The sequence below is a fragment of the Brassica oleracea genome, chromosome C9 (assembly GCF_000695525.1).
Source record: "Brassica oleracea var. oleracea cultivar TO1000 chromosome C9, BOL, whole genome shotgun sequence".
NCBI lineage: Eukaryota > Viridiplantae > Streptophyta > Magnoliopsida > Brassicales > Brassicaceae > Brassica > Brassica oleracea.
Window position 1 is genome coordinate 48,759,499 of NC_027756.1, and position 27,725 is coordinate 48,787,223.

The window sequence follows — 27,725 nt, forward strand, 5'->3', positions numbered from 1 at the left end:
GGTCTTCTCCTTCGCAACGTTGTGAGCAACGTTTTTCGACAGTGTTAACCTTATAACACCCAGAACTTGTCTGTCAAGGAGCTCCCACTCATCCTGATCCATCTTCTCAGGCTTCTTGCTCAACGGTTGATGAAGCTTCTTTCCGTACAGATAATCTTCAATTTGCATTCTCCAAAATGCATAATCTGTACCGTCAAATTTTCCCGATACTGTGCGCCGAACCATCTTCGCCTCCCATCGTTTCTGGAACCACCGTGTATTAGAACACCTTCGTCGACAAACCGATGTTACCGACAAAACACTATTCACGAATTACTGTTCACGTGAATAGTAACTCCGCAAATATTTGACCGATCACCGTAACTCAAGCTCTGATACCAGTTGTTAGGAAATACGCGGTCAAATTTTTGCGGAAAATCGAATTTATGGAAGCGGGAAAACACACACAATTGTTAACGGAGTTCGGCCAATCTTGCCTACGTCTCCGGACCTGCTACAGATCTTTTATTATCAACCCGGAAAATTTTCACAAGCTCTCAACTCACACCCGACCCCAAATACACTCAAGAAATTACACTTAATTTCTTATAGAGAAAGATTTTCTCAGAAGAAAGATTTTTTTTTTGTTTTTTTTTTTTGCTCACTCTCTTCTTCTCTTGTTTTTTCTTTGTTTTGGGATGAAGAGCAACAACAAGATACATCATGTATTTATAGGAATGGCTTGAGAGGTTGGTGAGAAGTAGTTGTTGACAAAATTACTAAGCCATTCTTTTTGACTTTGTTTTCACCATGTCCACATTTCACCAAAACCATCATTTTCACATGTTCTTTGACTAACATTTAGGTCCTTTAGTGATTGCAGCTCTCTCTCTCTCTCATTTTTCATCTCTTATCTTAACATTTTTTTATTTTGTTATTACAGCCCTAAATTTAAGGTGTATAGAGCGACTTTATGGGGACCATGGTGTTGACGTGAAAGAGATAATACGTAAGGATCCAGCGGCTGCACTTCCTGTAATTCTAACTCGTTTGAAGCAGAAACAAGATGAATGGACAAAATGCCGCGAAGATCTTAATTTGGTGTGGGCAGATGTGTATGAGAAATACCATTACAAATCACTTGATCACCGCAGCTTCTCTTTCAAGCAGCAAGATTCTAAGTACTTGAGTTCCAAAGGTAAAGCAAACACTATTACAACACGTTCAGACCTTTTGTTATATAAGGAACCCATGACAATTCTTCCTCACCGTTTATTGCATACATTTGTTTCATTTTAATCCTTTTGCTTGAATATTACCAGCGCTGGTGTCTGAAATGAAGGACCTGAAAAAGAAGTCTCAGAAAGAATCTAATATTCCTCACTTGGAATATGAGTATTTGGACAGAAGTATTCATGAAGATGTGTTCAAACTAGCCCAGTTCTCGAGTGAGGAGATATGGTCTAACAAAGAGAAGATGTGTAAAGTTCTGAGACTTTGGAATAGTTTCCTGGAGCTGATGCTTGGTGTTCCGGCTAGTAAAGATGTTACCACCACCTGCTGTGCTGTAAAACCACCCCAGAAAGATGAAGAAATTGGAAATGGAGCTGCTGATGAAAGATCAGGAGATGTTGACGAAAGAGTATTCTACGGGAATGAGGACTTTTATGTTCTATTCAGGCTTCATCGAGTGGGTTTTCTCTCACTCATTTCTTATAATTTGCGTTTCTCAGATTACAAAGCCCTGAACACTCATAGTTGTAACGATATTTAGTTTTGAAATTTCCAAATCCTGTACGAGAGAATTTCGTTAGCAAAAACATATTGCACAGGTGGTGGTGAAATGAATGGGCCGGGAGAAATACAAAAGATATTGCTGGTTCACCACATCCGTATGCAAGGTAGGTACATTCCCTATAAGCCTAATCGGTGTAAGATATTACAATTTGATCCTTTTTTTTGTATATAAACACCATCCAGATTCTTATAAAACTGTTTTTCTTGTGCAGGTTTATGAGTGCTGTGCTCAGTTGAAAATCATGAGTTTGAGGATGAATGCCGAGCTATTATTGGAAACCAGTCTTATGTTTTATTCACCTTGGACAAACTGTTATACAGATTGGTTAAACAGGTCAGTTAACTTCTCGTCACCAGCTTTCTTTTGGTTTTAGATTTTGATCAGACATTACATCATTTCATCTTTTTTGCAGCTTCAAGCTGTTGTAGCGGACAATAAGCTTCTTCAGTTGTATGAGTCTGAGAAATCTAGGAACACAGTGTATTATGAAGAAAACGCCAGGATCCTCCTTCACGATGAAAATATTTACCGGATGGAATGTGTAAGAACCCTAATCCAATCCCCACATTATGTCTCTCCACTGAGGAATTTACTATTGTTCATTGACCCTGAAAACTTGTTTCAGTCGTCCTCTCCTCCTCGTTTGTCAATCCAGCTTATGGATTAGTATAAACAAAAAGCCCGGAGCTTATGCAGTTCCCATGGATCCCTTGTTTGCAAGTAGTTATCCTCCGGAAAAGAAATTTCTTTCCATCTCATCACTAGTGCCACCACAGGATATGTTACAAAGGTATGTGTATATCTGAGTCTCAGTACCTTTTACATGTCTCTAACTCTAATCACTTATATAAAGTCCCATCTCTTGCTGTATAATTTGGTATCACTGTTGGGAATGATTAAGGTAAACCCACTGAAATTTTTTTTTATCTTGATAGTTCAAAAGACAAGAAAGGTTAGAGACAGACCAAGTTCTCTCTGTGCAACACTCCCAGGGAGAAAAAAATGTTATTATTCTGATAGGTTCAAGAAGTCATATTATAGAAGAAAGAAGGGAAAGGAAGCTGTGGAGGAAGAGGAATGAAGCTATGAGGTGTTTGAATGAAGAGAGTCAAGGAGAACCTTCTGAAACAATGACAGTCTTTACAGCTTTACGTAGTAGTATATAAACTATACTCATATTCATTTTACAGATTATGCTTGATGTTGTCAGTTAGAGACGTTATGAGTCTTTACTTCACAGTTGTTATGAGACTGGTAGATTTATGCTAAGTTCGTCATGAGAGCTTAGTTCGATTCACACTCAAGCTGTATCTTTCACTCTCATTCATAATATTAGGGTACTTTCCTTTTACATAGATCTACAATCTATCATTGGTGCGGCGAAACTTGATCGGAACCACCGCGAAGTGACGATATGGTGGAAACGCGTAACGGAGGAGATCGGGAGAAGACGATATCCGCAGATGCAGCGAAATCGATGGATCTCCATCAGATTCAAGATGAGATAGAGCTGGCGAAGCACAACCACGAGAAGTTAGCTCAGAGTGATCGAGTGACGACGAAGAAGCTCGATTCGGTGGAGAAGAAGATTGAAACGATGGCGATCGAATCTACTTCAAGATTCGAGGCAATCGAGAAGCAGATGAACCATATCACCGACGTCTTGACTCGATTGGAGGATTCAGCGATATTCAATCGGAGACCGGGGAAGGAGATTGCTTCAACATCGACACCTCAAATCAATCAGGTACCGATTACTATCTCTGAAACGGAAAGATCTCCAACACAGTTAGGCTATCGGGGAATCCATGGTACCCTTGCAAATCGAGATAAGATGCTGAGAGAGATTGAAATGCCTGTGTTCTCTGGTCCTTTGCCTTTCGATTGGATCTCTCGTGTGGAAAGATTTTTCAGGTTTGGAAACTACAATGAAGAAGAGAAGTTACATCTAGTTTCACTGAGTCTCGAGGGTCCGGTATTGCAATGGTTCAACGGCGAGCTCATTAGTGATCCGTTTGTTAGTTGGGAACAGTTTACGTAGAGAATGCTAGACAGATTTGGAGGCCCGATCGACAATGATCCGGCAACAAGATTGTTCCGTTTGAAACAAGAAGGAGAGATTGAGGATTATGTGAACGAATTTGAAGCCTTGAGGAACCAAGTAACAGGCGTTGATGAGAAGAATCTGATAAAAGTATTCTTTAACGGCTTGAAATCGGATATGAAGGAAGTTATCCGCATGAAGGAACCTGTTACTTTAACACAGCACAAACTTGCAGTGTTAAAAATGTAGAGTACGACGTTCTGTAGCGTGATAAGCTCGGCCGCTGGTGAAGGGCGGGGAGGCTATCAAAGACAGACGTCGGGAGCTCGTGCTGCTACCTACAACAATAAGCAGCAGACTGAGCCTCCGAAGCTGGAATCAACGGCAAATAAAGAAAATGCAGCACCACAACGCAACAATGTGAGACCAAGATTACAGCACACTGATGCAGAGCTTGATCGTATGAGAAGAGATAAGGTCTGTTTCAAGTGCAAAGCACCGTGGTCCCCTGCGCACAACAAGGAATGTCCAAATCGTATGTTAAGAGTACTTACAGTGATCAATGGGTTTGAACTTGAAGTGCTTGATTTTGTGGAAGAAGAAGAGTTACAAGCACACACGACTACCCAAGTTCTACACACGTTGTCACTGAATGCGTATTTGGGCATTGACTCTCTAAAGACTACGAAGATGAGAGGCTACATTAAGAATCAAGAGGTGATAGTCATGCTCGATAGTGGAGCATCTCACAACTTCATTTCACCTGAAGTTGTGAACAAGCTACGACTGAAATTTTCTGCTGATAGTAGCTTGGACGTGTTGTTGGGTAATGGAGTGACTGTGAACGCATTGGGAGTTTGCCATGCAGTCACATTCCAATTAATCCAAACCAACTTCACAAGTGACTTCATCTCTCTTGAACTGCGGAATGTCGATGTGATACTGGGTATTCAATGGCTTGAAACCTTAGGCGTATGCGAAGTGGACTGGAGGGAACAGGTCCTTTCATTCGTCTATGGAGGGAACAAAGTGACTCTGTTAGGTGAGAAGTCCCTACATTGCACTAAGTTCTCTTTCAAGTCCTTGAAACCAGTCTATACAAGTGGTAAGAAAGGAGGAGAAGTGCCTCTTGCCTCTTCTATAGCAACATCCGCATTTCCAGAAGTTCGTAATCAACTCTCGATGATACTCCAAGAATATGCAGACGTGTTTGCAGTTCCTACATCACTGCCTCCAGTTCGTGGAAAGGAGCACGCTATTATTCTCAAACCAGGAGTATCATCTGTCTCTGTTCGTCCTTATCGATATCCTCATGCAAGTAAAATTGCTATGGAAGATATGGTCAATGAAATTCTCAGGAGCGGAATTATCAGGCCAAGCACAAGTCTTTTTTCGAGTCCAGTACTATTGGTCAAGAAGAAAGATGGCTCATTGAGGTTTTGTGTGGACTACAGAGGACTTAACAGAGCGACAGTATTGGATAAATATCCAATTCATGTTATTGATCAACTACTTGATGAGCTACACGGAGCAAAAGTATTCACGAAATTGGATTTAAGATCCGGGTATCATCAAATTCGAATGATGGAGTCTGACATCGAAAAAACAGCTTTTCGTACAGTAGAAGGCCATTATGAATTTCTGGTGATGCCATTCGGCCTTACCAACGCTCCAGCTACATTTCAAGCTCTGATGAATCAAGTATTCAAGCCATTCCTTCGGCGGTTCGTACTTGTATTTTTTGATGACATTCTGATATATAGTGTTGATCATGAGACTCACGAAGAGCATGCACGACGGGTATTACAAGACAACCTCGCTTTACCAAACTTTCAAGAGGTGTTTGTGATTGAATCAGATGCATCAGGTTTTGGTTTGGGCGCAGTATTGATGCAAAACAAAAGACCTATTGCTTTCTTTAGTCACGCATTGACACCTCGTGAACAAATGAAGCCTGCATATGAACGGAAGCTGATGGCAATCGTAATGGCTATAAGAAAGTGGAAACATTACTTGTTGGGTCGTAAGTTTCATGTGCACACAGACCAACGAAGTTTGAAATTTTTATTAGAACAGAAGGAGGTGAATATGGAGTATCAGCGATGGTTGACGAAGATTTTGGGTTTTGATTTTGACATCTTCTACAAACCTGGTCCGGAAAACAAGGTAGCTGATGGATTATCTCGATCAATGTCAGTATCTTCTCTGTTGTTGGCGCTCACAGTTCCAACAGTGCTGCAATGGGAAGATCTTTACAAGGAGATCGCAGATGATACACGGATACAAGCTACAATCAAGCAGTTGTTGAGTGGAGAGTTGAGTTCAAAGAAGTATCAAGTTGTGGACGGGAAATTATGGTCTAAGAGGCGCTTGGTGATTCCTAAAACATCTCGATTCATTCCTCTCATATTAAAGGAATCACACGACAGTATGATGGGTGGTCACTCATGAGTATTAAAGACCGTTAAAAGAGTTCAATGTTCTTTCTTTTGGAAGGGTATGTACAAGCAAATTCAGAAGTATGTTGCTGCTTGTGGGATATGTCAAACACACAAGCATTCGACTTTGTCTCCAGCAGGGTTACTTCAACCTCTACCAATACCAGACCTAGTGTGGGATGATATCAACATGGATTTTATTGAAGGATTGCCAACGTCGAATGGATTTAACGTCATTCTGGTGGTGATAGATCGTCTCAGTAAGTTTGCTCACTTCATAAGCCTTAAACATCCGTTCACTGCTTTGGATGTTGCAAAGAAGTTCGTTAATGAAGTGGTCAAACTACATGGTTTTCCAAGGAGCATTGTTTCTGACCGGGATCGCATTTTTCTGAGTTCTTTTTGGAGCGAGGTGTTTCGTTTGGCAGGAACAACGTTGAAGTACAGTACTGCTTTTCACCCTCAAACGGATGGACAGTCGGAGGTGCTTAATCGCTGCCTTGAGACTTACTTGAGGTGTTTTTCATCTACACATCCAAGATCATGGCATTCTTATTTGGCGTGAGCAGAGTTATGGTATAACACCACCTACCATAAGTCTTTGAAAACAACGCCATTTAAAGTGATCTATGGAAGGGATCCTCCTCCTCTGTTGCGTTTTGAACCAGGATCTACTTCAAATTTTGAGTTGGAAAGAGCATTACTTGAACGTGATGAAGCCCTGGAAGCATTAAAACAGACCTTATCGAGGGCTCAGGACATAATGAAACAGCAGGCAGATAAGTCGCGAAGGGAAGTTGAGTTCTCAGTAGGGGATATGGTCTTTTTGAAGCTTCAGCCTTATCGTCAGAAGACAGTGTCACGACGTGTATGTCAGAAGTTAGCGGCAAAATTCTACGGACCTTATAAGGTGATTGAACGTATAGGGAAAACAGCATATAAGCTTCTACTTCCTCCAGAAGCTCGTATTCACGTGGTTTTCCATATTTCACAACTTAAATTGGCACTTGGTCCGCAAGAGCAGTGTAGTTTGTTGCCGCCAGGATGTGTTACCGTCGATGATGAAGTGATTGAACCAGAAGACGTCTTGGAGAAACGCTATAATTCAACAGGAGATTTGGAGTTGTTGGTACAGTGGCAAGGGAAGTCAGCTCTTGAGAATTCTTGGTTGTTGTATGAGGAATTCAAAACTCGCTTTCCGTCTTACCAGCTTGAGGGCAAGCTGGATTTCGTTGGGAGAAGTATTGATAGGTTCAAGAAGTCATATTATAGAAGAAAGAAGGGAAAGGAAGCTGTGGAGGAAGAGGAATGAAGCTATGAGGTGTTTGAATGAAGAGAGTCAAGGAGAACCTTCTGAAACAATGACAGTCTTTACAGCTTTACGTAGTAGTATATAAACTATACTCATATTCATTTTACAGATTATGCTTGATGTTGTCAGTTAGAGACGTTATGAGTCTTTACTTCACAGTCGTTATGAGACTGGTGGATTTATGCTAAGTTCGTCATGAAAGTTTAGTTCGATTCACACTCAAGCTGTATCTTTCATTCTCATTCATAATATTAGGGTACTTTCCTTTTACATAGATCTACAATCTATCATATTCTCTCTCTCTCGTTAGTTTTTAACAAGTTCCTTGCGTGTATCTATTATCTAATTTGTATCTTGATTTAGATTTAAAAAAAAAACGTATGGTTAGAGTAAGAGTATCCACAGTTGGTTCACAACCCATTTTTTTCATTTTTAATAGCTCAAAAACCTCCTTCCCCTGTTCTTAGTATCCGCATTAACACATCGTATGTGCTGGATCGTTGGGAAGATTCCTTTCTCTAGCATCTCATCAAAAAAATTTTTGCATGGGCGTCTCTTAACTCCTCGCTACCCAACCGATGTTCTCGACTCTTCGATCAAATGATATGAGTTACCTCCGAAACAGGTCTATCTGATTTCCCATTGAAGTTCTCTATTGACGGCTTTCTACTTCTTATCTCATATGTTCATAAGCTTCAAACAATCTGGACATTTAAACCAAACTGGACATAGAAAACTGCAGGGGGCATTGATTGATTAATAACTTAACGCTGAGATTAAATAAATCAAAATGGACAAGAATCAATAAAGCTTAAAAAGGAGCTTTGTTTTGATTATTGAACCTGAAACAAACTGAACCATCAATGAGCTTAAAAAGCTCTGTTTTTATTTGTACATAAAAATCAATAAAGAGAAGTTAAAGAGTTACCAGAAAAGGAGCTATGCGAGGTAATCCCTGGAGGTCTCTACCTTTCTACCAGTTCCATCACCACCCTCTGCACTCCTTATGACAGAATCATGCATAAACGCTGAAGAAGTAGTCTGGTCTTCGAAAATCCTCTGCATTACTTCTGGACAAGCTGGTTCACGATTTCTTCCACTTCTGGTGAAGATAATTGAGATAACTCAGTAACCTGTAAATACATTTCTAGTCATATAAACACACAAGAGGATATTGAGACCGAGGGGATGTTCGTTTCTCCATTCGGATGAGCCATCTGGATGAAGACGAGAGTTTTGTTCGTTTAGACATTAAAAGTACAAGTCATCTGGATGGCTCGTCTGAATGAGTTTTGAAAATTTAGGCTTAATTTTGAATATCAGCTGGCTGATCCAAATTGGCTCATCTGGAAGGAAATGAGTTTGTCAAAATAGTATAATGTCTATTATACCCTCATGTAATTAACAAATTATAAACTTAAACCTAATATCATTTTGTCACTCATGAAAAATGACAAAACCACAAAAACGCATTTTCCCACCAAAACCACAAAAAAAATATTTTCCCACCAAAACCACAAACAACTTTTTTAGCTAAAATCGTAATTTTCTCGTAAAAATGAACTTTCTTGCCAAAAGCAGATTTTCTCGTCAAAATCACAAAAATGCACTTTCACATCAAAACACATTTTTGCGCAAAAGCTGCAAAACACATTTTTGCGCAAAAGCTGCAAAACACATTTTTCCGTTAAAACCGCAAAAACGCGTTTTTCTCCAAAATTGCAAAAACATGATTTCCCGCCAAAACCGTAAAAACGCGGATTTTTACAAAAATGTATTTTCCCGCAAAAATCGCAAAATGTATTTTCCCACAAAACCATAAAAATACGTTTTCCTGCCAAAACCGTAAAATTGCGTTTTTTCGCAAAAACTGCAAAAACACGTTTTCCCGCCAAAACCACAAAACGCGTTTTCCCGCCAAAACCACAAGAACGTGTTTTCCCGCCAAAAACGTAAAAACATGGTTTCTCGCCAAAACCGAACGCATTATCCCACCAAAACTGTAAAATTACGTTTTCCCGCCAAAAACGCATTTTCCCGCCAAAACCGTAAAATTACGTTTTCCCGCCAAAACTGCAAAAACGCGTTTTCCCGCCAAAACTGCAAAAACACGTTTTCCTGCCAAAACAGTGAAAACGCATTTTTCCGCCAAAACCGTAAAAACATGGTTTCTCGCCAAAACCGCAAAACGCATTTTCCCGCCAAAACTGTAAAATTACGTTTTTCCGCCAAAACCGTAAAAAACGCGTTTTCCCGCCAAAATCACAAAAACGTATTTTTCACCAAAATCGCAAAAGCGCATTTTTTTCCGCAAAAACCTTATAACGCATTTTTCTGCCAAAATCGCAAAACGTGTTTTCCCGCCAAAATCTTAAAACGTGTTTTCCCGCCAAAATCACAAAAACATAATTTTCGCTGAAACTGCAAAATTTGAGTACATCACGCTCTTACCATTGCTTTCATCTTTCAAATTTTAGTTTTATTATGAGTTTTATTAAAAGTTATAGTTGTAGTTAATTTTAATGCAAATTTAAATAAAAATAAATAAATTTATATGAAATAAAAATTTATAAATGTCAAAATGCTAATTTTAAAATAATTTCAGTGTAAATATATTTTAGACTAAATAAAAAAAATTAGTATGTTTAAAATTAATATCAAACATATGATTAGATCAAAGAAGGGTATAAAAAAGTTCAAAAAACGCTCCCAGACACAGATATCGAAGCAGCTCTTACGCCCATGGAATCAGACGCCGGCAGCTCCGTAGCTCGCCGGCGTCGCCGCCTCTCCGTCGTCGTCCTTTCCTTTGTCTCTCTTCCGCTCCATGTTACCTTGTTACTTCACGAGTTCCTTGTGGGCTTGGGCCTCTTATGCTCATTCGTCGTCGCTATGTGCAGGAGATGCTGCCATTACTGTCAATTTATCCTTTGGCTCTTGCTTAGCCCTTCTCCATCTCTATTGACTGCACTAGTTCCAGATCTGTTTCATAAGACCAGCACTTCTTCGATTTGTTATTCTCAGATCCCAGATCTAAAGCTGTTACGACGTGTGCTCTCATCTTCGTCTCCTACGACGTTGAATTTTCTCCCCTCGGGGAAGATCGATGCTAACTGGTTCAGCTGTCCGTGTGGCTCTCGTACTAGTCCTCCAGGTTCTTTGACGTTCGTCAGATCTATGAGGCTCAACGGCTCTAAGTACTACAACCAAATTATCCCGACGAAATTCCTCCCGTTCGATGACCCACGAACCAATCCATGTTCATTGCAAACACCATTCGAAGCTACACATACCGACGACTGCTCAACCTTTCTCAGCCTGTTTGACCACAACGACCAATGGCTCGGTTTTGGTTCCGTCAAATCTCCCGGGCTCCAACGCGGTAATGCTGGAGTGGGATGCCTTTGCCTGGAATCAACGCTAGTTCACTCAGAAGTTGGTGTCAAGCCTATATCTTTGTTTATCGGTATTAAGGTGAAAAGCTCTTTAACGACTAATATCTTTATGGTGAAGATTCAAAGCTGGAATGCAGTTCCCGCCAGACTACTAGAGTGGTTTAGATGCTCGGTACACAAAGGTCAATCTCTCCAGGCGATGAAGTATCTGTCTGTTGACTCAATGGTCAATATCTTACAACAGTGCTCAGCTTCATCTTCTAATCTGAGACTTCTAAAGCTCCGCAGAAACAGCCCTTTTAAATCATCTTTTGAGGATGAATTAAATCAAATTTCCTCTCGACAGGGCCGAGAGAGATCTTTCTCCACATCCTCCTTCTCAAAGGAGAGAATTCGTCCACCAATTTCCCTCTGTATAAGAGGTGATCCTCTCCCGGTATTCAAAACCCGGGAAAATTACAAATTTCCTAGCCGTTTGCTATCTTGTGTGAAGGTCCGCTTGGGGCCGGTAGATGCAACGATTCTCATACAAATGAAAGTCGAGGTTTTGGATGGTGCTGCGACGTCATATGCTATTGTGACTAATCGTTCGTTATTTGAAGATTTTGAAGTGCGGTTCAGTAGGATCGCAAGTGGCAACTTTGATATCTTTCGTAACATTTTATCAAACTTTTATAAATTTATGTCTCTATCCTTGTATTCTATCGTTTTTTATGTTTGGGGTTTAGCCTTTTGTTTCGCACATCGTGGTTGTATCTACTCGTGTAATCACTTAGATCATCAATAAAAGACTTTGGTGCACAAAAAAAAAAAGATCAAAGAAGGGTATATTTGTAATTTGTTTATTACACTCATCTGGATGGAAATGAAAAACAAGAAACGAACATAAAATCCATCCAAATGGTTCATTTAGATGGCTTATCTGGATAGAGAAACAAACAGCTCCTAAAATCTGAATGGATCATCTAGATAGATCACATAGATGGAGCAGCTAGATGGAGATGACGGATGGAGAAACAAACATGCGCTGAAAATGAAAATCAAAGAAACCTCAACAACGCTTAGTACCATCTCAGAATCTAAAGGAACGCAAATACTCCAACAAATCATTCTTGTTTCCTTTCTCACATTCTCTCTGTAAAGGTTTCTTCTTTTGTGAATCCAGCTCCTGAAATATACAAAAGGGACCATCACAAGTGAAAACACAGTCAAGACTGATCGTTGACTATTTGGCTTGTTCGGCCTCACTAGATCGTTGACTACGAGGTTCTGCTTAGAATCGGCTTCTTGTCAAGAGCTGGTCGGGAAACGTTAACTGTTAAAAGAGAGTAGTTAAACGTTAGTTACAGTTTTTCTACGAGACGAGTGAAATTAGTTAATTATTGTACGTAAAGTTAAGAGGATTTAATTATTACATGTGGTCTTATGCAATTTTGCTAATATTTTAACTGCTAAAAACACAAATAAGCACCAAAGTTTGTAATCTAGTAATCTGCTCATTTGTATCGGTGTCAATATTTACTTCAATTCAATTTAATAAGAGTACATGGGTAAATTAACCAGAAAAAGAAAAGACATTTAAATACACATAATTATACTACTAATCTAGATTAACCTATCAAATTACTGATTAAGTATTATTATATGCAAAATTAGGCGTGAGTGGTTCATGGCCACACCTTTCAAAAAATATCAAAAATAGCAAACACGGTGGTGATCAAATGAAATCGTTACAAAGCTTATAAATTGACAAATTCCTAACCTTTTATTGCGATAAGATCAATTAAAGTTTCATTTTCCAATATGAAAAACGATTTTAAAATTAAAATTTTATTGCAATTAAGATATCATACATAATTTTAGAATTAGCTTTTGAAACAGAAACACACTTTTTTCATAAAACTTTTGTTATTGTTTTAAAAGATGAACAGTCTTGTCTGTGGTAAACTTGAATACTTGTATGAAACAAAAAGATATCTAATAATTATTACAATACTATTCATAACGATCATATGATAGTTGACTGTCCGAGACCACGAATATTTATAGTTTTTTGCTAGAAAAGAAGATTAATGCATAACCACAAAAACCATAGTTAGAACTCGATACAACTTTTGTTCGGTTTTAAACTCTCTATGACTTTGATGCTCCAGAATTCTATATTTACATCAAAGTAACCAAGGCACAGTACACACGCTCCCATGTCCTTAAGGACACCCAGCCACCAAACCTATCTGGCCTAAATTTTACAAAATACAAATCCAATATACTCCCTCTGTTTTCTTTTAATTATTACTCTTAAAACATATGCTCACTATTGATATGACAGTAAAAGAGCCACAAATCCCTAAATCAGCATTACAGAATGCATATATACAATTTAATTTATATACAGTTTATGATGAGTTGTACCGACGATGATGTAACCGAAAAACGTAAGCTACTCGATGTTTACGTTGGTGCAAGTCGACATATCGCCACTCACTACATCTTTCTCCAAAGCCAAGCCCTAAAGTGGACTTTATTTTATCTTCCTTTTTTTCTGCTTTCTTACTTGTAATAAAAATGACGCGAACTTGTTAGTGTCCCCCTACATGGACATAGGACTCTAATACATAATAGATTATTCATTTTATCACTATATACATATATAGTGATAAAATGAATAGATGGATAATCAAAATGGTTTACTATATAGGCCAATATTAGTTAGTGCCTATAATGTTCTGTTGTACGTACCTACACAAACTCCTCTTTTTGCAATTTGCTTGTCTCAATCTCTTTCCAAGTAAAAGGAGTAATTAAGAAACAATTTCTCATTTTCTAATAATTGAATAGATGGATAATCAAAATGGTTTACTATATAGGCCAATATTAGTTAGTGCCTATAATGTTCTGTTGTACGTACCTACACAAACTCCTCTTTTTGCAATTTGCTTGTCTCAATCTCTTTTCAAGTAAAAGGAGTAATTAAGAAACAAATTCCTAAAAAGAGAGAGAGAGAGAGAGAAAAAGTAGGTTGTTAGTTTCTACATGCAAGGTATTACTATAATGTCATATTCATAATATTGAATATATCCCATACAAAAATAAAGTCTAGATAAAAAGTAGTTGATGAGTTCCATGATATTTTCCTCTTGAGTTGGAAGAAACGTATATGGAATGAATTCTACCAAAACAGGGCAAAAAAATAAAAATAAAAATATGTTCTTGAAAGATAGTTCCTTTTTAGATTAGACACAAAATAAATAAAAATGTCTTGTACTCTTATGCATTTAGGCGTGTGCACTGCACCCACCCAAATGTATGGCCTAAAGCTCTATAAATATATTTTTACAAACAAAGCATAACCGTAGTTCTCTTTCACACACACAAAACATAACCTTACTTATTTTTCTCTCCCTTAAAAAAACGTACACAAAATCACAAGCTTAAATATTCTCGCTTCATGGCTGGAGGAGGTAAAAGAAGAAGACTTAGCAAATCTTGTGCCCTTCTCATAGTGATTGCCGGGATAGAGAGATATGCATTTAAAGGAGTTGCATCAAACTTAGTGACTTATTTAACTGATGTGGTAAAGATGAGCAATTCAAGAGCAGCCACGACTGTTAACACTTGGAGTGGCTTCACTTTCATGTTGCCTCTATTCTCTGCTCCTTTCGCCGATTCTTACGGGGACAGATTCTTCACCATCCTCGCTTCTTCTTCTCTATACTTTGTTGTAAGTATTACTAAACCAACCTTCAGAAAGAGTCGATTCAAATTTTTTCGCTTAACTATATCTTCCATATTGAAATATATATGTCTCATATGATCTCTTATCAAGTGGTCCCTTTCCTTTTTCATAACATCTTCTCCTTTTTACCTTTACGTTTATTTTTGTAAATCCATAAATTTTCTACGAATTAGAGTTTAAAGTTCTTTCTCAATTTTTTTTGTTTATGATGTGTTATTGATCATGTGACCCTCTTCTTTGCGTATTTTTATTAGGTCTATTTGCTTGACAACTGGAACTTTTAGGAATTGTTACGAAACGTTTCTTAAGAGCACCCACAACCACAAATTCTTAGCAACAAATCCATAACAACAACTTTTGAAATATTTTATTATTATTTTTTTTTTCGTCCGAATTTAAAAAAAAAAAATTGGCCAATCGCGGGCTCCCACGCGGCAGTGGAGCCCGCACATAGTGAAGAGACTGTCAGAAAAGAGATCCGTAAATTGAAACTTGAAAATGCAATTGTGGCAAAGATTCATAAATATTTGAGCCCCACATATTATTATAATAATTTGTTGTTAAGTATTTATTGTCGTGGGTGCTCTAATATCTTTGTACTTTGTTTATGTGGTTTGGTACTAAGCATGTGAACATTTCGATGGATTTTCTGAGAAAATTATTTTCTCTAACTATTTCCTAATCAATCTTTCTTTTTAGAGTATGGAACGTACCTTACCAATTAAGCACATACTGTTGGTAAAGTTTGGTTCCATAATGTGATGTTTCTGGATCTGATAAAAAAAAAGTTAAGCCTAGTGTACAATCAACTAAGATAATGGAACTCGTATCATTCCTCACTAATCATGCATTATATTCCATTACTAGATCTTACACCACAGAATATTTAGTATTAGTAAAAAGGAAATAAACCCACAATGTAAGTTTTAAGTTTTACCCTAATTTTTCTTCATAGGAAAAATAGTGTTATAAAATATGAACTTAGATAGGAAATTGGACAGCATTTTATTGGAAACTTAATTAAAATCATTTGTCGTGTATATTACTAAGTTCTTATTAAAAGTTTAAATATTTCTGACTACTATTATTTTAATTCATTTTGGAGATTCTATTCTTTTGCTAATTATGTAAGTTGCTAATGTTTGGCATTTTGTTGGGTATATGTAAATAGGGACTAGTGGGATTGACATGGACGGCATTTGCCGGGTCACGTTCCACTACTAAAACCATATCTATTTTCTTCCTGTACACTTCACTTAGCCTCGTCGCTCTCGGCCTAGGCGTCTTAAACCCATCTCTTCAAGCATTTGGTGCTGACCAGCTTGACCACGACCTTGGCCATGACCATGAACAAGACCAAGAGTCATCCTCAGAGAACAAAGAAGTCAAATCGGACCGCAAGTCTCAGTTTTTCCAATGGTGGTACTTTGGTGTCTGCGCCGGTAGTCTTCTAGGAGTCACCGTCATGGCTTATATCCAAGACACATTTGGTTGGGTTCTCGGTTTTGCAATCCCAACCGGTTCCATGTTACTATTGATCTTCTTGTTCCTATGCGGCTGCGGAGTTTATGTCTATGCTGATCAGGGTTCACACCTAAAATCTAGACCATTTCAAAGGATCTTTTATACGATCAAAGGAGTAGTGACGAGAAGAAGTAAGATCACTCTTGAGAACAACCATGATTTAAATGCCATGGAGCTAGAGTGAGTACTCATCATTATTCAATCCATAATAGACACAAAATTTTGATGTGCTTAGTTGCCGGTTTGGTTTAGTTTTTCGGTTTATGAAATATTGAAGCTGAATGGAAACCAAATAATCGGTGAGTCTGATTTTTGGTTTCAGTTTAGAACCGATTTTCTAGTAAATTAAGTTTCAGTTGTTTAAATTCAGCATTGTTGGCGTAAGACAGTATGTAAAAATGTGATTTTTAAAATATTAATTTTTTACTAGGTTGCTTTTATAGTACAATTGGATTCTTGTTACGGTTTGTTGGAATACATATATTATTCAGTTTATTTTGTTTCCGGTTTGGTTTAAAGATCGGTTGACTCGCACTGAACACCCCTTTAATCTTGCTCTTATATTATTGTATATAGGCTGCAAGGGAAGCCTCTATGTAACTGTAGCAACACTGAAGCTACTACCACTACTACTAATACTAGTACAAAGAGCTTAGCTGGTGATGAAAGCAGCAAAACTGGTTTCTCCAGCCTCAAAACCATCAAGCTATTGCTTCGGTTATTACCCATATGGACGATGCTTCTAATGTTCGCCGTTATATTCCAACAACCAGCGACATTTTTCACAAAGCAAGGTATGGCTATGAAGAGAAACATCGGACCAAACTTCAAAATCCCACCCGCAACGCTACAAAGCACAATCACCTTGTCTATAATCCTTCTCATGCCGTTATACGACAAAGTCTTGATCCCTATGGCCAAGAAAATATCGAAAAACGAAAAGGGTATTACCGTCATGACAAGAATGGGAATCGGCATGTTCATATCCATCATTGCCATCGTTATAGCCGCGTTAGTCGAAAGAAAAAGACTAAAGATAAGCAAAGAGATGAAGACTTCACCAAATACTACAGAACCGTTGAGCATATTCTGGCTCTTACCTCAATATATTCTACTAGGAATCTCGGATATTTTCACGGTTGTAGGGATGCAAGAGTTCTTCTACAGCGAGGTTCCTGTTAGAATGAGAACGATGGGGTTTGCGTTGTACACGAGTGTTTTTGGTTTGGGGAGTTTCGTGAGCGCTGCGTTGATATCGGTGATAGAGAGTTACACGAAGTCAAGAGGTGGGAAACATAACTGGTTTGCGGATGATATGTCGGAAGCTAGACTTGATAACTATTATTGGCTTTTGGCGCTCACAAGCGCTATTAGCTTTTTGATGTATATTGTAATTTGCAAGTATTTTAAGAGTAGTAGTGATGAGGATGAGGATAAATGCGATGAAACTAGTTGATAAACTTAAAACAGCTCAAAAATAGCTGTTTGGTAACGCTATGCGAGTTGCATCTAATGAATATCAAGTGTTAACAAAAAATCATAAATATATGGAGAACTATATTTGGTTTGACCAAAAAAAAATATGGAGAACTATATATATTCATACATATCTTACACGTATTATTTAAGATTACATAACTGTATAACAAATTAAAATAACAAAAATCTTAAAACACTCCACACAATTTGACTTTTGATTTATTATATAGTATAAGAGGCAGTTATTGTTTTGGAAACTAAAAGAAATTGATAGAAACAAAAAGACAACAATAAAGGCTCACAGGTTTAAAACACATGGTTGGATATGCGGATGCTGGAGTTTATGAATGTGGGTAATTGCAATTTCAAATATTATTAGCGATTTGTATGACTGACACAACAGATAAAAATGAGTGCTGGAAGCCAAAAAAAAATGCAACGTAGGCCAATGGTCCTTCACTCGGTTTGGAGGCTTTAGGCTGCCGAGTCCGACTCAGGCTTACCTATAATATGAGTATGAAGGGGGTCAGTGAGACACACGTCGTAAAGGAAAAAAAAAAGTACCGAGTTTATTATTTACTTACCATAACTCTTATACTTCCCAGTGTTCATAAACTCAGTGAACTCAGGTGAAGAACTAAACCCATCTCTTTTTCCTTTGATATCTTTGTACTCCTTCCACCACGTCATGAAACTGCTTCTCTCCAAGAAAATCTCCGGCGAAACCTCACGTTTTCTAATCATCTCCCACACGTACTCCTCATACTTCACTAGTTTTTCGAACAATCCTTCCTCTGGCTGTGTTTTCAACTCATTGATTGCGATCAAAGCTTCCTCAACTTCAGACCAGAAGCAAGAATCAAACGTTAATAGCTCACTCAAATCCGTCTCCTTACCCCTAAGCGTCTCTTTCGAATTCCCCTCCCTAAACCATTTCTCAAGCATAACATAATGGTGAGCCCTTCCCTTGGTTATATCCTCTTTATTACCCTCGAGTAATATTTAGCAATGTCTAACGGTTCCATTAACCTTCTATAATTATTCCCGGAGAGGAGACAACGTTTCTTGAGATACGATGCTTCACCCTGAGGCATCTTCTCCACTTCTTGAACCATTGTTTCCCAGTAATCATTCATCCCTTTCCTGCGAATCTCATAGACAAAAGCTGGTTGGTTCTTGAACTGATCGTAGTAAACGATCTTTCCCTTCTTGCTTTTCTTTTTGTACCACTCCATATAAGCCATTGATATCTTCACTTCATCTAGCTTCTTAAGCTGATCAAAACGCTGATTCTTCTTCTTCTCAGCACGTTTCTTCATACCCTTGATGATCACATCACCAATCGTCGGTCTTGCATCTGTTGGGGGTGGATTTACATCCTCCCTCAAGGTCCATTAGACAATAAACTAGACTCATTTTACTATGAAATCTTAGCTTCTTCCTTGTATAAATAAGAGATACAATTCTCTTTACCAAGGATCTTCTCTTCTGTATTCTAGACTTAGAACACTCTCTTACAAAGAGTTTATGGATTCTTAGATATACTTTACACTTGTAATCATACATGTAATACAATCTTTGATCAATAAACTATTTTTGATGTTCATCTTCCATTTGATTTCTACGTTGATTTCTCTTAAGGCTCAAGAATCTAAGAAATCTATTTCTTAAATTCTTCATTGTATGAATCCGACAAACACACCGTTTTTAGATCAAACCGCGCGGCTGCAGGAGTAGGCGTCGGTTCCTCGCCCGGAGCGCCGAAGGTGGCGTCGTCTTGAGTCATGTAGATCTAGAACGTTACTTTAGTCAACCAAGATGAAAGTTTTGCTTTCGATTTACCCACCAACAAGCCCAATCCTCCAAGGAAGATCTGCAAAAAAAAAAAAGATGAAGCTTTCTCCTCTCCGTTCCTCCTCTCGCAAAGATCTCTGCAACAAAGTCAAGAACTTTCTCGCTTAAGATCCACAATCACGACCCCTGCACTGACTCGAAGCTTCTCATCTAACTTCACCTCAAGCTCAGTCCGGCAACAAGGAGATCTAGTCAGTCTACGGTGGTTTCAAGATAAAGGATGAAGCTTTCTCATGAAAGCTTTGCTTTCCTCTGATGGGAATTTGATCGAACACTTGGTTGGCTGATAATAAATGAAGCAACAATGGCTGTTCTTGTTGGCAACCCTCTGTATGCTCATCTTGTTTCTTACGGTAGAAGCTCGTCTTGTTTCTTACGGTGGAAGATCGACACAAACGTCTACTCAGCAATGACCACAGCAAAGCTATTCTATTTAACGACGTTTAAACAAACCTCCGTCAAATCAGATCTTGAGCTATCTTTCAGTAACTTCTCCGGCACTTCTTCTGTCTCTGTCTCTGCTGTAACTTCACCTTCTTCAGTTTGACATCGAGAACAAGATGCTTCAGCCAAGCTGACCTCCTAAACAGTTGTAAGAAGTTGGTCGAGTTCCAGAGATTCATGGGTGTCTCTCTAGCTCACAAATGAAGCTCTGATCTTGTCTTGGTATTGAACTCACCAGTTCAAATCTTGATGGGTCAAACTCGTCGGCCTGTAGCTCTTAACCTGCGGTTAAAGGAATGAAGGAGCTTTGGTGACACGGGCATACAACTCCATGAGCTTTCTTCTTCTTCTTCTTCAAAAGCCCTTGTCTTTATCTGAGACTAAATAGCAGAAACTCTGGGGAAGAGACGTAATCTCTAGAGAAGACTCTTGTCTCTGCGGTTAGTTATGGTGAGAGAAGACTCTTGTCTCTGCGGTTAGTCATGGTGATCGATCATTATTGTTGCTCTTGTCCCTTGGTCCATCTCTGAGCCAACCAACGCTCACATGTCATTGGGTTATCTGCGCTCCGGGAGTTTATTTTGCAGGAGCGTTGAGGAACATGTTCTTTAGGCAAGCTGAGCAAGCTGAGGCTACTTGATCTCATAACCACCTCAAAGACGAGTTGACTTCAGAGGTTTCCAAGTTGCAGCAGCATAATCGGCAACCTTGACGAGTGTGGAAAGTTCTGTCCATCTCAACTTCGCTGGGTTTCAAGGTTTCTGCATTCTTGATCTTGCCAGTAACCGTTTCTCCGAACCTTTTCCTGATTCCTTCGGCCATTGCTCCAAGATGAAGATTTTGACTTCCGCCAAAAATGGTGATGAACGTGCTGCAACATTGCAGGAACCTCTCAACGGTTTTGCTCCAAGGTCAAGACCAACCACGACAATAGCACCACTGGAGATGTTATCACTGGTCAAGAACATCACAGCTCTGGTGCTATTCCTCGGCTCGGCGGCAACGTTGTCACCGCATGCACAGGGCTCGTCGGCTCAATGTTTCCAGATAAAAACACGTCAAAAAGGATGTTAGCAACGTCCTTACCTCGCCAACACCGAGAAGCCCGAGCTTGCCATCACAAATACAGCTCTGGTCTTGCCATGGAAGTATGAGACATGGCTTTACCTGCATCTTTATACGTCATCAGCAGATTCAAGCTCCAAAACAAAAATAAGAGAGAGAAGAAAACAGAGGAGCATATGATGGACCATGACCAGCCTGGCCTCAGTTCAGGGTCATCTACTTCAAAAAAAAAAACAAAAAAGGAAGAGATAAGTTCTCATCTCCAACAACTCGCGACTACTTATCCTCAAAGATAAGTTTCTCGTATATTTAAATTTTATAAACTCAGTGGTGCTTGCTTTATTATCCGTGACATGCACATTGCTTAGTGATTATTATATTACTACTATCAAATCAACTTGTGAACACTAAGCAAAAACAAGTCAGCAGCTTGTTTATTGATTATGCCAAAGTTAGTTATGTCTTGTGGTTTATATTGATCTGACCATGATCATATTTTTTTTGGGAGCCAGCGATCGTGGGCCAAAGAGAATCAACAAGCAGCTGCCATCATCATGTCCTCATGCTTCGAAAGACGGCCCTCAGCTACAAGCTTGTTGGAAGCGGTACAATCGGCACAAGCCAGAATGTTTCTCAACATCATCACAGTCTGACGAACATACAAGCCATAAACTTGCTCGGCACACACGATCTCAACACGAGACTTCGGGTTGGCAATAGTTCGGTAAGGCACGAGGTTAAATTGAACTTGCTTGTTATCAGGCACGAATTTGCACTCGGCTCGCTTATCATTAGACACGAGTTTACAAAAACTCGTCTTTGGCTAGGCATGAGTTTACAGAAACTCTCCTTCTACTAGGCACGAGTTCTCAGTAAACTCGCCTTTGTCTCAACATGAGTTAAACTCCTCTTTCGCTAAGCACGAATTTAAAGCAAATTCGCCTTTTACTAGGCACAAGTTTAAAGTAAACTCGCCTAAATCGTCATGGGCATGAATGTGTCTAGTTAATTGTCTAATAAACCCCATTCGGAAAATTCATAGAGATCGACTTCATCTCTCTACGAACTGGGGGGAGGGCTTACTGTTGGGGGTGGATTTACATCTTCCCTCAAGGCCCATTAGACAATAAACTAGACTCATTTTACTATGAAGCCCTAGCTTCTTCCTTGTATAAATAAGAGATACAACTTTCTTTACCAAGGATCTTCTCTCCTCCATTCTAGACTTAGAACACTCTCTTACAAAGAGTTTATGGATTCTTAGATTTACTTTACACTTGTAATCATACATGTAATACAATCTTTGATCAATTAACTCTTTTTGATGTTCATCTTCCATTTGATTTCTATGTTGATTTCCATTGGCGAACCTACCTTGCCCAAGATGGTAGCAAGTGCCCCATAAAAAAAATTCAGAATTTGTTAAATACACCTAAATTTTAGTTTTATTTCTTTTGGTAAATAATATTTTCTAGCTACATTTTTTAAGTTTATATAGGATTGCCACCACCAAAATATAATCCAACATTCGCCACTGTTGATTTCTGTTAAGCCTCAAGAATCTAAGAAATCTATTTCTTAAATTCTTCATTGTATGAATCCGACCAACACACTGTTTTCGGTTCAAACACATCCTCCATTGAAGATATCGATCGAGACTCTTTAGAACTTCTCCGTAGTCTCTCCACCCTTGTAGATCCGTGCCACCACCCAGTAGCAACCCCATGACTGCCTTAGGGTCATCGATGCAATCACATCCAGATCCGTTACAGATCAAGTACGTTCCGAAAGGCTTGAAACCTTCTGTGGTTGGAGTTTGTGTAGCATCAGCTACGTGAAGGAAACATGAGTTCCTCACGGAGTTCTCTAGAATCTGTTGCAGCTTAGCGTCTCCGATAAAAGGCGAGCCGAACGTGATGCACAAGGGACGTTTTAGTTTTGGCTCGACTTTTTCTAGAAGCCACAGCGTGAACAGAGATGCGATGGATCCTCCTAACGCAGCTCCCGTGATGATCACCGGTTTCTTGAATTCGAGCAACTGCAAACACAAATATAATATTTTAAGTTCCACAGAGTTGTTGACTTAAAAACCCTAGTAAACCCTAGTGACTTGTGTTACAAGGCAGATATGTTTAAGCAGACACACTAACTTTCTAAGATTTTGAATTTGTCTTTCACCTTAGATCAGTTTCTAAGACTCGAGCAGCTACAAACACAAATATAATATTTTAAGATTCACAGAGTTGTTGGCTTGAAAACCCATACTAGACTAAAAAATTATGAAGAGTATTAATTATTAAATAGCTATTGACTTGTCTCGCAAGGCAGATATGTTTAAGCAAACACACTAATTTTTTTTAAAAGATTTTGAATTTGTCTTCACCTCAGATCAACTTCTTAAAACCTTTGATGTGAAACCAGACAATCTAAACAATATCAAAGAGAGTGGCTGAACTTAAATTACCTCTGATTTGAGGTCAATGAGACGGTTATTCTCAGTCACAGCAGAGGCAAAAAGCTGAAGAGCATGGGTATGAAGAGAGAAGGAAGGAGTCTTCTTGGAGCAGAGGAAGCTAAACAGGTTAGCATCTTGTGACGTAACATCAGAAACAAGAGTAGAACCAGAGTTTAAAGAGGCATCTCCGCAAACCGGTGGTGCAGAGAAAACCACAAAGACGAATGTGGTTTCACGGTAGACATTGAATTCTAGAGCTGAATCTTTAGGCTGATGGCTTGACTCGTGCATCTCCGAGATCTTACTCCATGAGGTGCTTAAGAGACCGGAGCTTAACACAAGTTTCCCAAGCTCAGTACAGTTTCTATAACCAGGACAAGGACTTTAGTCAGTGTCCACATAACATGAAGTTGTTCAAAAATTAAGCAAAAGATAGAAGAAAGTAATCGTAAAACTTACAGTGAATAAGAATCCATGGAATAAGCTAGAACGATATGCGGAGAAAGTTCAAAGAGATAAGTTATTGAAAGCAGACAATGTTTGTCTCGATGTCTGAAAACGAGAGTCCATTTGAAAATACTTAGAGCATCTCTAATGGTGTTACCACCATTGGAATCCTTAGGAATATTAAAGTATGTCCAATGGTGTTATTCAATTTGCAATCCTTAAAAATAAAAAATTAATAAATTTTAAAACATGTGAAATTAAAATATATATTTTTGCATGATTAACTATCATTAAGAAAAAAAATTAAAACATGTCAAATTTAAATATTTATTTTTGCATGATTAACTTTCATTAAGAAAAAAAGCATGTAAAATAAGATATTTATTTTTGCATGAGTAACTATCATTAAGAAGAAAAAAAAATTAAAACATGTTAAATTTAAATATTTATTTATTACATGATTAAATATATAAAAATACAATAATTATTAATTTAAATATATTTTCATCACCAAATACAATAATTATTAATTTTCTATAGCAATTCTAATCTTTTAATCAATTTTAAAAGTGGTTTCTATAAGTTTTTTATTTTTTTATTTTTTTTAAGTTTCTATAGCAATTCTAATCTTTTAATGAGTTTTAAAAGTGGTTTCGATAAGTGATCGGAAGACGTTAGCTCCGATGATGATCGGAAAAGAGCTTGCCATGTCACTAAGGATTTGCTCCATAAAACCTCTTAATTTAGGAGTGCTCCTTACCAAACTGAGCTTTGTTAATATTATTTTATTCCAATTAGTCTAGGATTATGTGCTAAGGACCCTCAAAATATACCGTTGCTGGTGATCTTATAGGCATAGAAGGTGATAGTACAAAAGAAAAACGTAATTTAAAGTCAAGTAGTTAAAAAGTCAAATACATAGTTAATTGTTACTTGTTACTAGTATCGCTTGTCCATGAAGAAATTGCAATAAGACTTGTTCGTCTTCCGTTACGATAGTTATTGATTCACACAAGTGTAGCAATTACAATAAGTGCCCACTCTCTCAGCCATGAGTTTATTTTAAACCACTTGATCATATCACAGAGAAAATGTAGAATAAGATTTTACATCTATTCGATAAGCCATGATGAATAAATAGGTCTTGTTCTCAAAACCTAAAACACTAAATTTTAGATCATATCAATACTCTGCGTCGATCTAATAGGATGTTTGGTCGTGAAGAAAACGTACGTAAGAAAATTGCAAACCATTCAGATGTAATTAGGCCCGAACATATGGTCAGTGTTATGAATTTAATGTGTGTTAAGATCATTCGGTAAGGTCCTTGAGAGCAAGATTGACCGCCCATTAACTTCTAATCTTTTAAGTCACACGAAGACACTAGTTTGTCCTTAATAATAGTTTGACTATTTCTAATCTTTTAATTACGAACTAGGATAAGACTTCCGTCTTGCGCATGGTGAATTTATATGAAAATTATTTAATAAATATCATATGGAAAAGTAAAATTTATATTCTTGATCGAATTAATATTTTTGACCCTTAAACAGTTTTTTAAAAACTTTTATGTTAATTACATAATTTGTTTATTGATGAGCTGATCTCATTTTAAAAAATATTTTAGGTCAAAAAATCACTTATCGCATAAGAGCCTAACGTTTAGGCCGAAGAATCTTAGGCCTACTATTTTGTTACAATGAAATTATGTCAGCTCGATTTTATATCATGATTTAGCAATTTAAAAGTGAATTATGGTTATGAAAAGTTTACGTTCACGTGCCAATCCTATCTATCTTCAATATTTTTTTTCATTTTTGTGTATTTTTTTCATTTTGGTTATTGCTTGATATAAATATTGATTTTTTAGTTTATTCTCATTTCGTTATTTTGTTTTGGCATGAGATTTAGAAAATGTTTAAGATTTAAAATTATTAAAAAGATACATACTTAAGTTAAGATTTGCGTCTTGTGCAGAATAAATATTTTATATTTATTACTTATTCTATGTTTTTCTACATATTATGAAATAATAAAATAATAATTATATATTAAATAACTAAGAAATTAGTTACTATTATAAAATAAATTGGTATGCGCATATAAATCAAACCATCGCTCTTATTTATTCGCAATCATTTTAGAGTAAATAAATAAAACAATCAATATTATCTATCGTATATGATATATAACTAAATTTAAATGATATTTACATAGATATATAGTATACTTTTAATATGGATATTTATTAAATGAGGTTTCTACTCATATGATTTTGTGATTATTTGCATATTTGTGTAACAAAATTTTACACCAATGATTTTTTTTTAATGTAGAATTTTTTTTTTTTTTACAACAAGATATTTACAGACTCATATTGACTCTGTAAACCAGATCGGCAACTCCGCATCCATATGAACGACGAAAGACGGTTGTTTCCTAGCACTACGTGCCAAGCTATCCGCCCGTAGGTTCTCCGTTCGGGGTACATAGATGATATCTGAGTTGTGGAAGCTTCTTCGTAAAAGCTTAATATCTTCCAGGTAGCTTTCAAATGCTGGTCATTCTTCTGGTTCCGAAACCATCTTCACCAATTGAGAACAATCCGTTGCAAAAGTAACCTGAAACTGTCGTAAGTTCTTCATACATTCCATTGCCCAAATCAACGCCTCCACCTCCGAGTGAAGAGATGATAGACACGCCCTTACATTCCTTGCCCCTAATAAACCATCAAAACCCGGTAAGGTACTATACCATCCTTGTCCCGAAAATAATTCCTTTTCTTTCCATGAACCATCTATAAAACACCAACGTCTTGTAGTTTCTAATGTGTGTCTGGTCATTACTTGGCTCTCCCTTTTTTGATCAGTGACTATTTGTGCTTCAGCCCAAAGTGCCGATTCCAGTTCTGCTAATCCAAGTGTTTCCCTTGGATCCATATCCAGATTACTAAACACCTTATTGTTTCGACCTTTTCATATATACCATAATATCCACGTGAATTGGTGATCGTCCATCGTTGGAGTAATTCTCCAAAAGAGATGATCCATGTTACCAAAAAAGAACAAGTAGGAAAAAGGTCTGGATTTGATGGTATCTTAGATAATGCCCATACTTGACGTGCTGGAGGGCATTCAAAAAATACATGATTTATTGATTCCTCCTGGTCCCCACATCGAGTACAACAAATATCTCCTTTTTTTCCTCTCCCCTGAAGATTATTCATTACCGCTATACAGCCTGAAAGGAGTTGCCATAAGAAATGTCTCAACTTCGGCGGACACCGCACTTCCCAACAGAAAGCTTTTAATGTATCCACTGTAGGTCCATAAAATTCTGGTGGTTTTTCCTAATCAGGATAAACCCGTTCCAATTGATATCCTGATTTGACCGAATATTTTCCATTATTAGTGAAATGCCATCCATTCCTGTCGTCCATCGGATTTCTACTTAAGGGAATACTTTCAATAATTTGTGCATCATGAGGATCCACCAAAGCCCTAATTGCCTCAAGATTCCAAGTTCGGGATTCCAAATTAATGAGGGAATCCACCGTGCGATCTGGGTAACTATTGTGAAGATTTTTGTTTGCTGATCTCGGGCGAGTGGCTGGGATCCAAGGATCATTCCATACTGAAATAGATGAACATGTTCTCACCCTTTTAATTAGTCCTTTACAAACCAGAGATCTAGCAGAAGTCATACTTCTCCAGCCATATGACGGAGAATAAGATCGGATCGGTTCAAGGGGTGAA

At 37.9% G+C, this 27,725-nt stretch overlaps 2 protein-coding genes and 2 pseudogenes across 2 annotated transcripts; 3 read left to right on the forward strand and 1 right to left on the reverse strand.

The window, feature by feature from the left end:
• The window catches only part of LOC106315242, an 8,402-nt pseudogene extending 5,295 nt beyond the window's left edge, over positions 1-3,107 (forward strand).
• An 84-nt stretch (positions 3,108-3,191) lies between these two features.
• On the forward strand, positions 3,192-7,571 carry LOC106315243. Its single transcript, XM_013752990.1, has 6 exons — positions 3,192-3,752; positions 3,819-4,028; positions 4,071-6,194; positions 6,318-6,609; positions 6,688-6,775; positions 6,896-7,571. The coding sequence occupies exons 1-6, from the start codon at positions 3,192-3,194 to the stop codon at positions 7,569-7,571; spliced, it is 3,951 nt and encodes a 1,316-aa protein (XP_013608444.1).
• Positions 7,572-14,303: 6,732 nt separating this feature from the next.
• Positions 14,304-17,808, forward strand: LOC106313014 (protein NRT1/ PTR FAMILY 5.8-like). The gene is made up of 3 exons (XM_013750728.1): positions 14,304-14,687; positions 15,874-16,406; positions 16,803-17,808. Exons 1-3 carry the CDS (start codon positions 14,415-14,417, stop codon positions 17,680-17,682), a joined length of 1,686 nt encoding a protein of 561 aa, XP_013606182.1. The 5' UTR covers positions 14,304-14,414; the 3' UTR covers positions 17,683-17,808.
• A 371-nt stretch (positions 17,809-18,179) lies between these two features.
• LOC106316888 lies at positions 18,180-23,999 on the reverse strand (annotated as a pseudogene).
• Positions 24,000-27,725: the final 3,726 nt, after the last annotated feature.

Coding starts and splice junctions, on each gene's coding strand:
- LOC106315243 (XM_013752990.1), top strand. CDS start 3,192: ATGGTGGAAACGCGTAACGGAGGAGATCGGGAGAAGACGATATCCGCA. Junction 3,753..3,818: donor CACTGAGTCTCGAGGGTCCG/GTATTGCAATGG, acceptor CAGTTTACGTAG/AGAATGCTAGACAGATTTGG. Junction 6,195..6,317: donor TATGGTCTAAGAGGCGCTTG/GTGATTCCTAAA, acceptor TTCTTTTGGAAG/GGTATGTACAAGCAAATTCA.
- LOC106313014 (XM_013750728.1), top strand. CDS start 14,415: ATGGCTGGAGGAGGTAAAAGAAGAAGACTTAGCAAATCTTGTGCCCTT. Junction 14,688..15,873: donor CTTCTTCTCTATACTTTGTT/GTAAGTATTACT, acceptor ATATGTAAATAG/GGACTAGTGGGATTGACATG. Junction 16,407..16,802: donor TTAAATGCCATGGAGCTAGA/GTGAGTACTCAT, acceptor TATTGTATATAG/GCTGCAAGGGAAGCCTCTAT.